This window comes from Hippoglossus stenolepis, chromosome 13 (genome assembly GCF_022539355.2).
Source record: "Hippoglossus stenolepis isolate QCI-W04-F060 chromosome 13, HSTE1.2, whole genome shotgun sequence".
Lineage (NCBI taxonomy): Eukaryota > Metazoa > Chordata > Actinopteri > Pleuronectiformes > Pleuronectidae > Hippoglossus > Hippoglossus stenolepis.
The window spans coordinates 15,758,528-15,774,863 of NC_061495.1; the positions used below are offsets into that span (position 1 = coordinate 15,758,528).

The window sequence follows — 16,336 nt, forward strand, 5'->3', positions numbered from 1 at the left end:
AGTTATAGGCAGTACAATATGTCTTTTACACCAAAATAAGCGAGTATATGCAGGTTTTTGTATTTCTGGTAAAGCCACCACGACACAAAATTCTCTCACCTCACTGTTTTGCCAGTGTTGCATTTTGCACGATATGAAGGAAAAAAACTGTTTTCCACATTCCTCCCAAGATGTACAACACGTACACAAAGGTTCATGGATATTTATGCATCCGCATACACGCCCACAAGATCAATGTACTTCATAACATGGTGCAGAAAAAGTGCAGCGTCCAGACTGCCAAATGAAAGTAGAAGAAGAAGACGTAATTATCGCGCGTTCCCAGGTGTCAGATTTCCATAAGAGCTGATCGGAGCCGGAGCCGATTTAAAAACTCAAAACTACTGCAGAGTCATTTGACCCAGGAGTGAATGATGATTGTATCCATCTTCATAACAGGCAAAAGCCAGATGTTAGCTGGTGTTAGTAGGTTTCTTGACCAGTGGAAAAGGGGCTTTAGATGCTAACTATATCTCAATTAACTGTTTTTGCTACCAAATATCACACCCTATTAGGCGTAGGGTCTTTGGAAACAATCAATGGACAACTTCTCCAAAGTCAAAGACCTTTTCTTTATCTTTAATGACCATCTCTGTTTGGAACACACATGCCCAAAAACCACAAGCACATGCTAACTTACAATGATTGGTTTGATTGTTCTTCATACTCTGTGTTACGATCGTCACTGTTGTGTCAGGTCATAACCCTCTTACCAGAAGATGTTGTCGACATTTTCCACAAAACATTTTTTACTACTACATCTCCCAGTAGAAGGAAATTCAAATTGGTGCTTTCATAACGATATGGATTAGTGTAAATTAGTAAATTGATTGGTATATTTTATGTTCTATATAAGAGTAAATGCAGTGCATGAGTATTTAATGTGAATGTTCATTAATATGTTTTTCCACCAGATTTCATATGATCTCACGGGATCAATCACAAGAAACAAAGACCTCCTTCCTCAGAATCTCTTGTTTACGATGAAGTGTAAGTACCCAATTAATAACACACATGTAAGCACATTGTGGCGTCAGAGCACACTCCAGCACAAAGATGCACTCTTGTGCAAACTAACAACACACAAAACCACTCTTTGTGTGTCTGTGTATATATTGTCTATAGAAGGTGCCAGATGTGGGGTGTTGTGGTTAGCGCGACACAGGCAGCCGTTGTGTTACTGCCAGGCGAGCCTTGCGTCCAGCAGCCAAATTGCAATAATTTCCATGATGAGGCTAATCTTCTCAAAGCTAGCCCTTCACTCACACTTGGCCGTTATCCCTGCGTCTGACTGAGGAGATGCCTCTCTGCCTTTCATCCGTGCACGCTGAAACACACAATGTGGTTTCTTCTTATCCATCCACTCCTTCATTCCCTCCTTCCTACTTTGAGTTTAAGTCAATATTCAGATGGTGCAGATGATTGCTTTAAATGAAAAGACAGTTGCTCTTCGAGCTGTGTGTAATTAAGTCCTTAAATGTGTCCAACTTGTGTTTGTTTTACTTGCTTAGTACGCCTACCTCTCATCCTTTCCTCCTATCTGTCTCTCTCTGTCTCTCTTCCTCAGCACGCCTTTCACACGCCCACGTTCACACACATGTTGTTTGCCTTTCTGAATGAGCTCATTGTTGTTGTGGACCACTCCACGTGTTGTCGAGTGGCGTAGTCCACCCCCTCTCTTTGCCTGACTGATTGTTTATGTGGTGCCTAACTTTATATGTCCTCGCCAGCCTCTTCCCTTCCTCCTTTTTCTTACTTTCTGTCTTTCTTTCTTTCTGTCTTTCCATGTCTCTCTCTTCATCCCATCTGTCCTTTTTCTCTCCTCCACCCCCTTATTTCCACCAATGCTGTTGCCTCTTTTCGCTTGTATTTTCCTCCCTTATTTTCCTCTCTCTATGTGCTTTGTGCCCGGCAGCTAGTGAGAGTGTGTTATTGCAGCAGCTCTTCCAGTCCAAACTGACTCAGACCGGGTCGCTGGTGCCAGCCTCTCGGGGCCGCATGGGACTGAGGGGGCCTAAAGCTGCCCTGTTGCTCCACAGGATGCCATCAGCCTCCCTTTTCACTGCCAACTCCGTCCCCCAACAGCCTCGGCGGTACCATGACCTTACCAAGGTACAGTATACTGCTCACAGTGTAATGAGCCTGGTGCTACACTGGTTTGTTGCTCTGTCCCTGTGGCTACATTGAATACAAGAGCATCAACAATTATATTTTATCATATAAATATATATTTTTATAATTTTTGAGTCTCACACTTGCTCACTGCCATTTAAAACTAGGGTAAAAATTGGGAAATTGCTTCAGGGAACACAGTCTTTCAGAAAGTGACACAATCACAAAGTATGTTTTTGTTTCAACTGGAAACTGACTATTATACCGATGAGTGGAAAAAGCAGGGATAGTATTTTGGGGAGAAAAAAAACAGTCTAATTTAAGATACTTCCCACCACTGTGCTATATATTCACTTTTGGGAATCGGAGAAATAGAAAAATACACAAGCATGCATACACATGCAAACGATCAGAACACCAGTGTCGTTGTACACTTTTCTCATGACGTTTAATCCGAAAAGCTTAACTGACGGACCTGGTAACATCATTCTGTATATATTGATTATATGTTGAGTCTCCTTCAGTCTATCCTTCCCATCTCTGAGCCTCTCTATATATTTGATCTGCTTTAATGTAAGTTTTATGTGAATTCAAGTCCAGTTCTTTAGTGTTTTTGTCTCTACTGTTCCAGATGTTGATGTTTATAAAATTTCCCCCCTGCTTTTTCTAATGCACCCACAACACCCCCTCTCACAAAAATAATTTGAGGTATGGGCCGAGCCGTGGATTTAAAGTATCGTTCTAGCCCTACTCATTAGACATCTCCAAAATACATATACCTCTTTCACCTTTTCGATCTGTCCCTGCAACCTTATACAGTAACATAAGGCAATGAGATGGTATAAATCAAGTCAATTTTATTTATATAGTCCAATATCACAATTATACCTCAAGGGACTTAATAACCTGTGCAGCATGGACAGTAGCATCTGTCCTAAGATATTTGAAAAAGAAAAAAGTCCCCCCAAATAACAGCACACAGACTAATTTGATGATCTTCACATGCCACTTGTAGTAAGATGCACATAATATTTCTTCTCCCTATTATCTACTTCCATTGTCAGATCTTGAAGAAGAAAGGCTCAAGCTCATTCCTCCAGCGACTCGAGCGATGTGGGCCCATCACGGTGGCCGTCCAGCTGAGGGTAAGAACCATTCTTTCATACACGTCTTCTCCCACAGTTCAGGTCAGGTGATGGGACACTAATTTACCTGTTTGTCTGTTTGTGTAAATAATTAGTGACCTGACGACATTGCACTGACTTTTTCCCAGTGCATGCTGGGACAGGCTTTAGCTACTTCTGATACCCATTAAGCATATACTGCAAAATAAAAAATATGTTAAAAATAGCTGCAACTGAACAAGCCTTAAATTTTACCACTTGTCTGGAGAACCAAGTTTTCTTTTCTGTCTTATACTAATTTAATTAATTACTGCTCAGAGCAATAGAGCTTGTCTTTGTTTAAGCATCTGCTAATTGGTACTGTAACACATGTTCAACAACTCTTAACTTCAGGTAAGTCAATAAAACATTTTAATTGATCATTTTAGTGATGAAAATCACATGAAACCAGCCTGTTCCCTTTATCTTAATGTTGTTTTTAATCTTGTATTTTTACTGAATTTCTTACGTAATGCACCTCAAACTGAAGATGTGTCCTCATGTTAAGCAATCAGTGTTGTTGAGACATCCTCGTATACCCACCCCTTCACATTACTCCTCATAACACTGAACATTAGTCTTACTCATTAACAGAATACAGCTGTTTTAACAGTACAACTCCAAGACCTGCTAAATGTAGAGTACTTTGATTTTATAACTTTGTGAAGCAACAATAATAATTAGTTCGAGAAGAGCAGTTCAGTGTCTGCTGGTGACGCAAGGAGGCTGAAATGTGCTCAGAGAGGCAGTACCTTTGGTTTGAAAGAAGCCAGTGTGTTGCACAATCAGAGTTGTGGGCTTGTGGTCAATGAGTCCCTCAGGGAATGGCAGGAAAGGAGAGAGTGGGCTGAAAAATGATGTTGTATCAAGCCGAACATGAAACCCGCCACATGAATGAATGAACAATGAACAACAACCACTGTGTGCCATGCACACGCATTTGTGTGCGCATGTTTTGGAGGGAATGTGAATGCTGGTAGTGACGTTCAAAGATGAGGGATGAGGTGTAATCATTGTACCTAAGGGTAGACAGACTGCAGACTGACGTCAGGTTGAGAAGTGGCAACAACACAGATGTAAGTGTTTACTTGTATATGCATGTGGGTCTGTGGATGTTTAGGGCTGATCCGATAACAAGTGGACAGCTCTGCATACAAGGATGTCCCGATACCAAACGTTTTCTAGTTGATACCAAAACAATTCTCGATACCCAATTCTATAACACGTCAAAAAAACTAAAATTACACAATAAATCCAATTTACTTCAACACACAATATATATATATTTAAAAAAAAATTGAACTACCATTAATAGAAATAATAAAGTCGAATTTTGTTGATTCATTCAGCCCCCCCTCTATCTCATTCACTCACTCACACACATGTACGTGCACTGACCTGTCTGTCATACTCAGGCTAAAAACAAAAAGACAATTGGGCTTTGAAATGGTCTCAGAAGTGATGCACTTGTTGATTTGCATAGAAGTGAAGTAAAATACGATCTCACAAGTGGTCACTGTCGAGACGTGGAGATGTTTTCTAATATCAGGTGGGAACTGATGTACATAGAGCTGTCTGCTTGTGATCAGATCACCCAAACCGCCTGTAAATGCCAGGTCTGAACAGAGCCTGTGTGACCTTGAATGGGGCATCTTTGAATTCAGGGCTTGACGAAAACCTCCCTCACTCTCACACACTCTCACAGCAAAGAGCTCTTTGTGTTTTCTTCCAGTGGAGAAACACTTTGTCACAAAAGACGCGTGATTTCACTCCAATCACTGTGGCTCGCAAATCAAGTTACGACATCAAAAGAAAGTGCCAGAGGGCCCTCCCTTTCCCTCACTTACTGAACAAGAACAGTCACAGTGCTCTCCCAACCCAAACACTAATAAATATTGTTGACCAGGGCAAGTTCTTCATTCTGTTTTCTGATTGTAAAGTTAACTGGTGCCTTCGACTGCATCCTCTCTCCTTTTCCCTTTTTCAGAACTCGCTGTCAGAGGTGATCAGCAAACTGCAGGCTTGCACTCCCCACTTTGTGGAGTGTGTCCGCCCCAACGCCTGTAGTCAGCCAGACAGTTTTGACAGCTTCCATGTGTCTACCCAGCTGCAGTACATTGGGGTGCTTGAGATGGTGCGCATGATCCGTTATGGATACCCTGTCCGCTTGTCCTTCCCAGGCTTCCTCAGCAGGTCAGTGCCAGAGCAAGTTGTGTAAGCAGAAGTCGTTTTCTACAGTTCTGTTTTTATGTGATGATTCATTCACCTCATATCCTGTTCTTCTTTACACAATGTTGAGGGTTGTTCTACTGTTCCTTCTTCTCTTTCTATCTCATTGATGTCAGTTGTTTGAATACATCACACTCACAGACACTTTGATCTCTGTCATTTTATAAACTCCTGGTCAAAAATGTTTCAACACCTGAAAAGGTTAGAGGTTAGATGCCCCCCAAAAGTCACCAAAAACGTAATAATCATGTTTACTTTTTGCACAAGCACAACCACTGGTCTGAGCCCATTTATGGAGTAAGGGCTGTGTAGAAACACCCGAATTTAATTTGATTGCACACACAGAATTAACTGGTAGTGAGCCTGAGAAGATATTTGCTGAATTTGACAACAAAAAATAACGGGATAATCTGATAATATTGAATCGATAACTCTACCTTTAACAGACATATCCTAAAACCTTAGAGGAACAGAAATAAATGGTGGCTTCACATTATTGAAGACAAGCTCAGTCTCCAGAGGTAAACCCCTATGGAACTGATTTGGAGTGAACTTTACAGATGATCAAAGCAATCCAATCTAAAAGTTTAGCACATTTGTGGGAACTTCCATTGTAAGAAGAACCTTTTTGGTTGCTGAATCGAGGATTTTGATTATATTTGGTTCATTGGATCTTGCAACTCCTTGTTTTTCAATTCTCCAATTGTTTATTTAGTATATGATTTGATTTCAAAAATATTTAAAAAATGGATTCATGTAAATCTTAAACAATATTTGAAAAAAAACAATGTCTTCTATATCCTTTGACCAATGGTGTATGTAAAGGGTTGAGCAGGAAACTGACAGCACGTCCATTCTCTATATCTGTAAATGAATAGAGGGACATATACTATGGAGGATAACACACTCACATGCAGGCTGACACATTAACAATGACAAGTCACAGCAACCTCATTGTTAGAAGTACAATTTAACCTCAAATGGCTTGTTTTTTGTTTTATGGGAGTCCACTGCAGCTGATGAATGTCACTATAACATTTCCCGTGTCAGGCCGACACACATCACCCAGTCGGTTGTGTGTGAGGTCACTTTGCCCCACACTTAACCACCATCATTGCTTTCATACCTCTTATACTCTGTTCCTGGCTTTCCCTGTCCTGCAGTTAATTCACTCCTAGACTCCCCCCCTCTTGGTTGAGAAGCAGAGATCCCTCACTTTCAGTTTGCCCCACAGTTTGTCTCTTGGTCTTCTGATTCTGAGAAACTGTGGAATACTGAGAGGATTTCTCTCTCTCTCTCTCTCTCTCTCTCTCTCTCTCTCTCTCTCTCTCTCACTCTCTCTCAGCCCCTCTCTCTCTCTCTCAGCCCCTCTCTCTGTTTTTGAGGATAAAGGGATTAACACAAACATTCCTGCCAGATAATAAGAGAGGACAAAGCTGGTCACAAGACCCCCTCCCAAAAGTTTCCACTACTCTGCTGTAAACATCTTCACATCTCTCACATGCAGACACACACGCAGACACACACGCAGACACAGGATAACAGAAAACAGGATGAATCAAAATCCCATTTGTTATTATCACTAATACTGAGCATTAAGCAGCTAGGTTTGTCTTAATTGTCTAAATTAAATTAGACCTAATAAAGATTTTTAATGCTCAGGTAATCAAAAGCTATGGCTCGAACTCTTATTTGATAGACTGATATAATATTTAGGTAACAGGATGTGACTGTTTCGTTTTGGTCACCTTTTAATTGCGTCTTATCGGGTTTACTTGACTGTCTCTGCGATAACTTCTGAGGCAAACGGCACGACGAAGGCAAAACACACTGCTAGCCAGTTAGACAGTTAGCTTTTTATTTATTCCTCTGTTTTTATTGGTCAGTCGTAATGGATCACGACTATTCATTGCTGTTTGCTGAGTAACGTGAATAAAACTTTAATATGTTGGCTCATCCATGAACATGATCTGCAGCTGAGTCACGTCAGGTCGATTTTAATCGGCAATTGTGGTGAAGACGACAACTCCCATGATCCCACGCTTCTTTTCGTGACGTCATCAAACTAAGTCTTTTGTTAGCCAATCTACACACATTTATACATTTAAAGGGCTTTATAGTAAAGAAGGAAAGGCTGCTACCCAAGCAATGTACAGTATATTGTGCAGATGGTAGTTGTGTGTACAGTTAATGGTAGGTGCAATCCACACATACTTTTTTTTTCTTTGCTCAAACTCGCTCACAAAGTGAACGAGACACTCACATAATAGGTTTTCATGTGGGCAAACCTGTGCAGAGAAATGAATCAGGAGAAGTAGGCCCATGTCAAATGATGAAGTCAATCCAATAGATTGTAGAACCAACACTCATTGTTCAAGCTGTAATTGAAAGATTCCTGTTGAGGCTTTAGTGAATGCTGTTTTTTTTACAACCATTTGTGTGTCGGAGCATGTGTATGTGTAAGTCTGTGAGTGGCTGTCATATATTTTTTAGGCAGCCATGTGCTGTGCGATAATCTGTGTGTGAGCAACGGGTGTGACCAGCAGATAACTGAGCATCACAAGAGCCAGCTGCTTGACAAATAAGGGAAACTGCACTGTTGCTGGACTTGGCATAAACCAGAGCATGTGAGGTTAATAGTCTTTATTTTCAGACACAGTAGGTTCAAATTATTTGGGTTTTAACATCACTCTTGTCTGAGATTGCAGGCTGGCTTCCTGTACTCCGGTTACACATTTCTATTGTCCCTCTTTTTGTATCAGAGGTTGATTTCAAATGGAAGAAATGGTAGCAGTCCAGAGGTGTTCGAATCTGAAGGCAACAGTTAGGTGATAATAGATGGAAGTCAGTGTTTAGTATATGGGCAGAGGGAGCCATCATTTTTAAAAACAAAGCAGAAACCTGCTCCAGCTGGTGCAGTGGAGGGATCCCTAAACCCCACCACGAGGGCCTCTTTGATGTATTCCTTCATGGCAGCTTTGTCTGGAGTGGAGAGGGGACAGAGATGACTCAGAGGTGGACAGGCAGTGTGATGGGAAGGTGGTTGCTCATGTATTGCCACACACTTTCTAAAGGATGAAACTATAGAAAACTTAATTACCCTCTTAATTTAGTTTCAAACTAAATCACACACCTGATTTGCAGAGACGGGATTGCTGAGCTGTTGGTTGACTGGCAGGGCTTCTACGAGAATTGGCAAACAAGATTTAGAACTCAGTGTACACAGTATAGCTATGTGTCTAATTAGTCATGGCAAATTACTGGCCCTCAAACCACTCCAGCATGAGACTAAATGACCAAACACCAGGATCAGAAAGAAAATCCTGCTTTATATTTTATCCCTTATATTACATTTTCTAAGTCAGCCTACCTCCATCATGGGTTCCTTACGGCAACACCACAGCCGCTGCATCCTCATGTCTCATCCTTACACTATATAGGATGGAAGACGCTTCTCCACTTCCTCCCATGATCCAGACATGAAGCCAAAATATCCTGCCATTATGCGCATTTGGACCCAGAGTGTGCACAGTTGTGATAGTGTGATGGAGCCAAGGAAGCAACATCCTATTGATACACGCACTCAACTAATTGTGAGTCAGTGTCACCTGACAATAATGACATTTCATCCTGTTCTTATAATATTAAATAACTAATTAAAACCAAACTTACTGGAAAAGTATCATTTGGACAAACATCATTGTGATTTGAACTACCTATTAGTTTGGTCCATGTCCCATCCACCGACATGGAGATAGGATTTATGACCTATACTGCAGCCAGCCACCAGGTGTCAATCAAGATACTTTGGCTTCACTTTTGGGGTGCTGTCATGTCGTCCATCTTGATGTACGGTCTCTTGTCTCAAGAATCTAACTTAACTAGAAATAGAGCTGTTCTTTTTTAACAAGCAGTCAGGCGATGTTTTGCATATCTAATAACCATAAACAGCTAGCTTAGCCCCGCTGACAGCACACAGTGCTCAAGAGGTCACATTCTCCCAATAAAGCCACAGGGTTTTAACTCTCAACAGAGCGTGACACCGTGTCACCGTCTCAGTTAATGGAAGGAGTTATTTCTTCCAGCCCTTGCACCGAGCTAATATGACCCAGACCAGTGTGTCGATTTAGCCCATGGAGATGAAATTGATATTAATACTCTGGTCTACCCCGTCTACCCCGTCTACCCCGTCGTAAAACAGCAAACAAAGTGAATCCTCAAAACATTGAAGTAACATGATGTTATTGGGACTGGCAACTGCAATTTAATTACAGAATTTTAAATCATTATCCTGTTTATTACTGAAAAATTAATCATACATAGTGTTCATACAAATGGACCTTTTGTGTGTCTGACGTCAGTCCCTTTTGTACTGTTCACACATTAAGGCCGCGCTTAATTTAAGTGGCTGCCACTCACAAAGACACCAGTCAGCCCAGTCCAACTGCCATTCATATCTTTCTCTTTTTCCTGCTCGGGTCTCAGCACAGACAGGACCAATGAATGAACTGAGAGGAGCGAGCTGCAGCAGAGCGGGGGTGGACTACACTGCTGTCCTCACAGAACTCTGTCTCACTCGATTTCTCACATGCTGTCTCTGATAAACCGCCATTTTCTTTTGATTCTCTCATCTCTATTCTTTCCTCCAGATCCCAATATTTTCTTCTTTTTTCTTACTCTCCCTCTTCATTTAGGTCTATATCATTCCCTTTTTTCCTCTGCCTGTTTCTCTCATGTACACACACACTTTCTTCATTTTGTTCTGTTTCTTATCCCCTTTATCTCTTTCCATTTGTCACTCTTTTTAAAACAGGCCCCGGCCCTTCTCTAATCAAAATGACAGGCCAATAAATCAGCCATTAATCTCGAGGTTGCTATATTCTCATGAACACAAACACAGCAGTGTGTACACACAAACACACACATGCACTCTGGAACCATGCAGACCACTTCGCTAAGTCACAGAGGCCGCCTGCAGCGAATTACATTAGTGTCCTGGTAACCAGAATGATTTATGAGGAAATCTATTTTACTGTTGTTTTTATTTGTCTTTTATGACACACTATGTGTTTTGTGGCCAGGTTTATTTTCTAGCAATGTGTAAGGTCAAACGCTTCCACTTGAACCTTGTTTCTGTTAATCCCAGGCCTCCATGTGCGTTGCTTCCCTCAATTCCATGTTTATTGTTAGAAAGTGGCTGCGCGAAGCATCTGTATTCATAGAACACGTCATTAAATGTCATTTTAGCTGACGCTTTTATCCAAAGGGACTTCCAATTAGTGCATTCAACATCTATGAGAGGCCATTCCGGGTTCAGCATCTTGCCTTAAGGACACTTTGGCCACCGACCTCCTGGTGGGAGGACAACGGCTCTACTCCTCAGCCACAGCCGCCTGTCATCAAGCTCCCAAGCATATAGGTCCTATTTCCTAAATGGCTACTTTCAAGTGGGTCTTCATCATCTCCTTCTTCTGATGTATAAACACACACATTAGCAGGCTATTAAGTTACAGACAGAGGAATATCCATCATTTCAGTCTGACCCCTGAGGGGATTATCCGTGACTGAACGAAGCCAATATTCTTTGAAGATATGGCAACTAAAAGTTTGTCAGATGGATAAGAACAGCGTCACAGACGAAATGTGTTGTTTCATCTCTAGTTGTCTTCTACCTTGCCTTTATCCCCTTAATGGAGCTCAATAACAGTGGTCAGTGATGGCCCTTTGGTCACAGGGAAGTCCGTTAGCGCCCCGCAGGCCTCCATTTCAACTCTTATCCAAGGGGTTATTTCACTTCTCTGACTCCACATGAAGCCCCCTTGGGTCTTGTAAAAGCAGGGACCATCGATGGTTTTCATATCCTCATAGGGAAGGTCATGGGTTTACAGAGTTCCTTTGTGTTTTATGGGCTCAGGGGGACAGTGTGTGTTGTCTGCGGGGCTGGTATTACCATACAGAGAGAGGGTTAGGGAGAGTTCAGACAGACCCCTCTCCTGCAAATCAAATACATCCCACATTCACCCGTACTCACTTACTCATCATTGACAATACAGGTGGTTTATGCCCCCAGCCATCTGCTTGTTAGGTTAGTATCATCAGATGTGGGACATTATCAGCTGGCTCTGCCCGTCATTGCTAACAAAAGAGACACAGCACTGACTGATAAAATGCCCTGAGGACCTGACATTTGGGGGATTTGTTGGTTTATTATTTTTTATAATTTTTTATTATAAGTACAGATACATTATTCACTCTTACATATCCATCAATAAATTTCAGGTTGAACGCTTATTAAAACTTAATGCATGACTACAATATGACACCTTATAATCATGAATTATTTACAGATTTACATTAGCTATAGGTCAAGTCCATAGTCTATTTTGAACTGTGCCTGACATACTTTTCTGACTTCTTTGGGACGTCTTCGTAATGTCACTTTAGTGTTTCCCATAAATTACCATTGACTGTAGTGGCCCTCCATAGTCTAATTTGTCCCTCCACAGTGTCAGAGTGATACGAAATGATTTTCACACAACATGAAAGATCTCCAACAAAGTGTTTTGCACCATTCCCTCATTGTAGAGCTGTGTGCTGCACTTGCTGTTGTCAGTATGTAGGCAGGATTCGGCATAAAACCTTGTAGAGACTGCTTTCATGCTCTTGAGACAAGCATACCGTTCTCAACACCGGCTCTGCTATGTGAGCGTTCTGTGTGCTGTGTATTGAAATCCCAATCCTGTGATTAGTGGACAACTCTCTCCATCTCCTGAGCCACAGCTGCCCAATTAATATTGAAGAGGCATTTTTCACATTAGACATTTAGCTTGCTACAGCAATAAAAGCACAGGTGTGTGTGTATAATGAAATGAACAATGGCTGAATTCTGCTCTGCTGCTTCAGGTTCAGGGTCCTGTCACTGTCACAGTGTCATGGTGTATTGGGACTTATTGGGAATATCAGAAAGCCAACATTATTTTTTTGTTTTGTACCATGATGAGTCAACATATTTGAAGATTCTGTTGTATTTACCGTATACCTTGTGATTCCACCTTCACCTTCGGGTTAGGGTTGGGGTAGTTTAAATGAATAACTTAAAATCATAACTCATATTATCAGGGATATGTTCATTCATGTTCATTCAGAATGGATGGAATATTTATAACACACTCACCCAGTGTCATTACAAACACAGTGAACTCTCACTTGTGGCTATTTGCAGCCAATTACGTATTTTGTTTTTACCCCCATTGTACTGTCTTTAAATCAGAGAAAAGGATGTTTTAATGTTTTAATTCTTTTAAAAATTAAATCTACAAAAAGTAGACTATTCCCTTGTTCTTCTTTGTACTATTATGTTTTAACGTACAAAACTGTGTGGTGGTCAAGTCATCCAAAAGAACAGGACTCATAACTGCACTTTGGAAGTAACAGCTTATGAAGTGGAGAATATTTAGTTTTTATTTTTATTTTATCCCAGTCACAAACAAACCACTGTCTCCATCCAGCTGACCATTCACAGCAACGGTTGCCCAGGGCAACTCCAATAGGAACAGATGCTGTTTGGCTGATCTGCTGTATGACCCCACTGACCTTTGAACCCATTGTTTCTGAAAAGAGGCAGTGTCACCTTGTCTCGTCAAAGTTTTTAGATTTGAGATCTGTTGCAGCTCTGATGTTCTCTGTTTTTATTTGTTGTAGATATAAAGACCTCGTTATCCCAGCTTTGGCAGACAAGAAGAAATTGTCACCAGAGGAGAAATGTCGCTCAGTTCTGCAACAGTCCAAACTCCAGGGATGGCAGGTAGGTGTGTGTGTGTGTGTGCATGCGTGCGTGCGTGCGTGCATGCACGCGTTCATGCTTGCTTGCTTACGTCAATGTTTGTGTCCGTATATGTCTGTGTCCTGTGTCTTTTCAAGCCTCCATCAATAACAAAGGATTTGCCAAATTACTTAATCCCTGACCCTCTATTTGAAAGATCCCATGGAATCTTTGACAGCTCGTTCCAGCTGTCCCACCTCATCATAATTCTTCTCACACAGACACACACACAGAGAGTAGCATGGATCCCTCCACCCCCTCTCTGTCCTGTCTGCCAGACTGCTGTTGTGTCTGAGAGTGTGACCCTACAGGTCACATCAGCTCCTGCCTCAAACAAATACACACTCTTCCAACAATGCTCTATAGCCACCTTTTCATACAGCCCTGCTTTAAACACACACACAGGCACACACCACACATGCAAGTAGAGTGTGTTGAATTGAATAGTGTCTGTCTGTGGAAGTACGTTACCCCCACACAGTGCTGTGCATCTGGTGTAGAGTGACCTTGGCATCCCCCAAATCCTCCCTAAGTTCAGAAAGTGAATGCAGTATCAACAAACAAACCCCACACCCTGCCCACCCTCCACACCCACCTATTACCACTTCTACATCACAAGTCACACTCTTCGTAACTCACATTCTTTTGAGGTTTCCAACAGAAAACAAGCCTCACAGGGTCTGCTGGCTTCTCCCAGAGAATAATCATGAATGGCAGTGTGGTGTGTTACGGTACTTTTGCGAATATATTTGATTGAATACTTATTTTGGTCGTGTGTGTGTGTGTGTGTGTGTGTGTGTGTGTGTGTGTGTGTGTGTGTGTGTGTGTGTGTGTGTGTGTGTGTGTGTGTGTGTGTGTGTGTGTGTGTAGATGGGCAGCAGTAAAGTATTTCTCAGATACTGGCAGGCTGACCAGCTTAACGATCGCTGCTACCAGCTTCATAAAAAGATCATCACCTGTCAGCGAGGTAATTATCCCAAAATAATAAACCAACAACCAAGACGTTCTTCTCCATGTCTCTGACACCTCTGATGTCTCTAACATGATCTCCTTGTTATGTCTCAGTGATGCGTGGCTGGCTGGCCAGGCAGCAGGTTCATCGCAGGCTGTCATTACAGCAGAAAGACGAGAGCAGTGTGCAGCGTTTCCTGCAGGGGGCCGAGGACATGGGGCTGCGAAGTTATGACCAGTTGGTCATTCAAAATGCATCGGACATCGCACGAGAGAGCGACCGTTTGCGCTGCCACAGCAACAGCCTTCGCAATACCATTGGCAACAGTCCACCACTTGGTGAGAGGCCGGAGCCAGTGGGTAAGGAAGAGGATCAGCCTGTTAGGAGGTAAAATAGCAAACACCTTCACAATTTACGCACCTTCATTCAGTTATTAGAATAATAAAGCCATGTAGATGAGTGGAGGGGAGGTTCAGTGGTTACTTCCTAACACAGTCCACAGACATGCATATTGGGGTTAGGTTTAATAGAGACTTTAAATTGACTGTAGTTGCGAATGTTTTGTTTGTCTTATATGTTATACAATGGTGCCCTGTCCCGGGTATAGTCCCACCTCTCGCCCCAAGATCTCAGCTGAGATTGGCTCCAGCCCCCCACAACTCTCAAAGGATAAGCAGAATAGCTAATGGTTGGCTAATAGATGAGCAGTTATTAATTTTTATGTTAAATGTTATTGTGTCCGGAGGATACACTTGCTACCGGTTACTTCACACTAATGCAGCCAATCAATACTGTGGTCACTCTCAAATAAGGCTTTTATAAATCTCTACAATGTAATTCATAATACTAAATGGGATGAACTCATTGTGACTGTAGCATCATTTAGCCTGCAAAATAACAAACTATCTGCAGTTACCAGGATTTATGACTCCACGACGGTGAAAATGATTGTCTGTAAAAGTGTGTTGTTATTTATGTGTGTGCCTGCGTGGCATGTGTTTTCTTGATTAATGATGTCACTGTATCCCTGTGCACTGTAGGCTTTTAATTGCGAGTTTCATGATGGATAGCCAGATAATGATCTGCGTTATCAGATTGTATTAGTGTTGTGTTGCACCTATGGAACGCTATCCTTATCTCCTCCTCCCCTCATTCTGATATAACATATCAAGCCTGGAGAAAAGGGAAGAGCAAGAAGGGGTTCAATAAGAAACTCTTTAAAGGAAATGCTAAATGAACAGTCACTTTCCTGCTTTAAAAAAATAGTAAACCTCTAAATGTGTTGTATTTTTAGGCTTTCTATGCTTTTTTGTATCATAGCTGAATTATTTTATTTCAAAAGTACCTTTCCATCTCGGCAGAGGAGGCAATGTCATTTGTTTTGCTTGTTGCCACTGTTGTAATTCTGACTTTTTCATCAGGTTGATGGTGAGTGGTGACTAAAATGCTAATATCTCAAGGCTTTTTGACAAAATGGAAATATAAGTGTATGCTTTGTTAAATTTTGAAAGATTTCTTGCCACTAATCTTCAAAAATACAGATTTTTCCCTATAGAGCACAATCTGAAAAATAATTTGAAGCTATAAATGTGCTGAAATACAGTCAAATATAAACCAATACAGAGGAAAATAAGTACAATTATTCATTCATTTTTATTGAGCAATAGCCACAATTGGAACATTAAAATGTGTAAAGTCATCACACTGCAACAGCAAGAAAAAAATGTCAATACATGTTGATATATTTTAAAACTTAAACCAAGGGTTAAAATTAGGTCAAAGCAATACATTCTAAAAGATAAAAAGAAACATACACTCACATGATTGCTGTATCCTCTTTGTATCCTTGTATGTAACATCTGCTACTGGGACTGGAGACAGGTGGGCAGGGAGGCCGCTAACTGGTTTCAGGCAGCAGGAAGGCGTTATAGTAGTTGTATTATAGAAGGGATTCATTGTCACATAAACACTTCTGCACACTAACATACAAATGCATTCACCCAAACTCAGCTAATTTCT

General features: G+C 41.4%; 1 protein-coding gene across 5 annotated transcripts in view; it reads left to right on the forward strand.

The window, feature by feature from the left end:
* The window catches only part of myo16 (myosin XVI), a 100,923-nt gene that overhangs the window by 68,313 nt on the left and 16,274 nt on the right, over positions 1 to 16,336 (forward strand). For all 5 annotated transcript variants that reach the window (XR_007034788.1, XM_047342580.1, XM_047342582.1 and 2 more), the window contains exons 24-30: positions 954 to 1,029; positions 1,955 to 2,151; positions 3,216 to 3,296; positions 5,302 to 5,507; positions 13,245 to 13,347; positions 14,236 to 14,332; positions 14,431 to 14,704. Coding sequence is in view for 4 of the 5 variants with exons in the window: in XM_047342580.1 (XP_047198536.1) it covers positions 954 to 1,029; positions 1,955 to 2,151; positions 3,216 to 3,296; positions 5,302 to 5,507; positions 13,245 to 13,347; positions 14,236 to 14,332; positions 14,431 to 14,704 (1,034 nt within the window). In the remaining variant the exon portion in view is untranslated. The remainder of the gene's footprint in view (positions 1 to 953; positions 1,030 to 1,954; positions 2,152 to 3,215; positions 3,297 to 5,301; positions 5,508 to 13,244; positions 13,348 to 14,235; positions 14,333 to 14,430; positions 14,705 to 16,336) is intronic.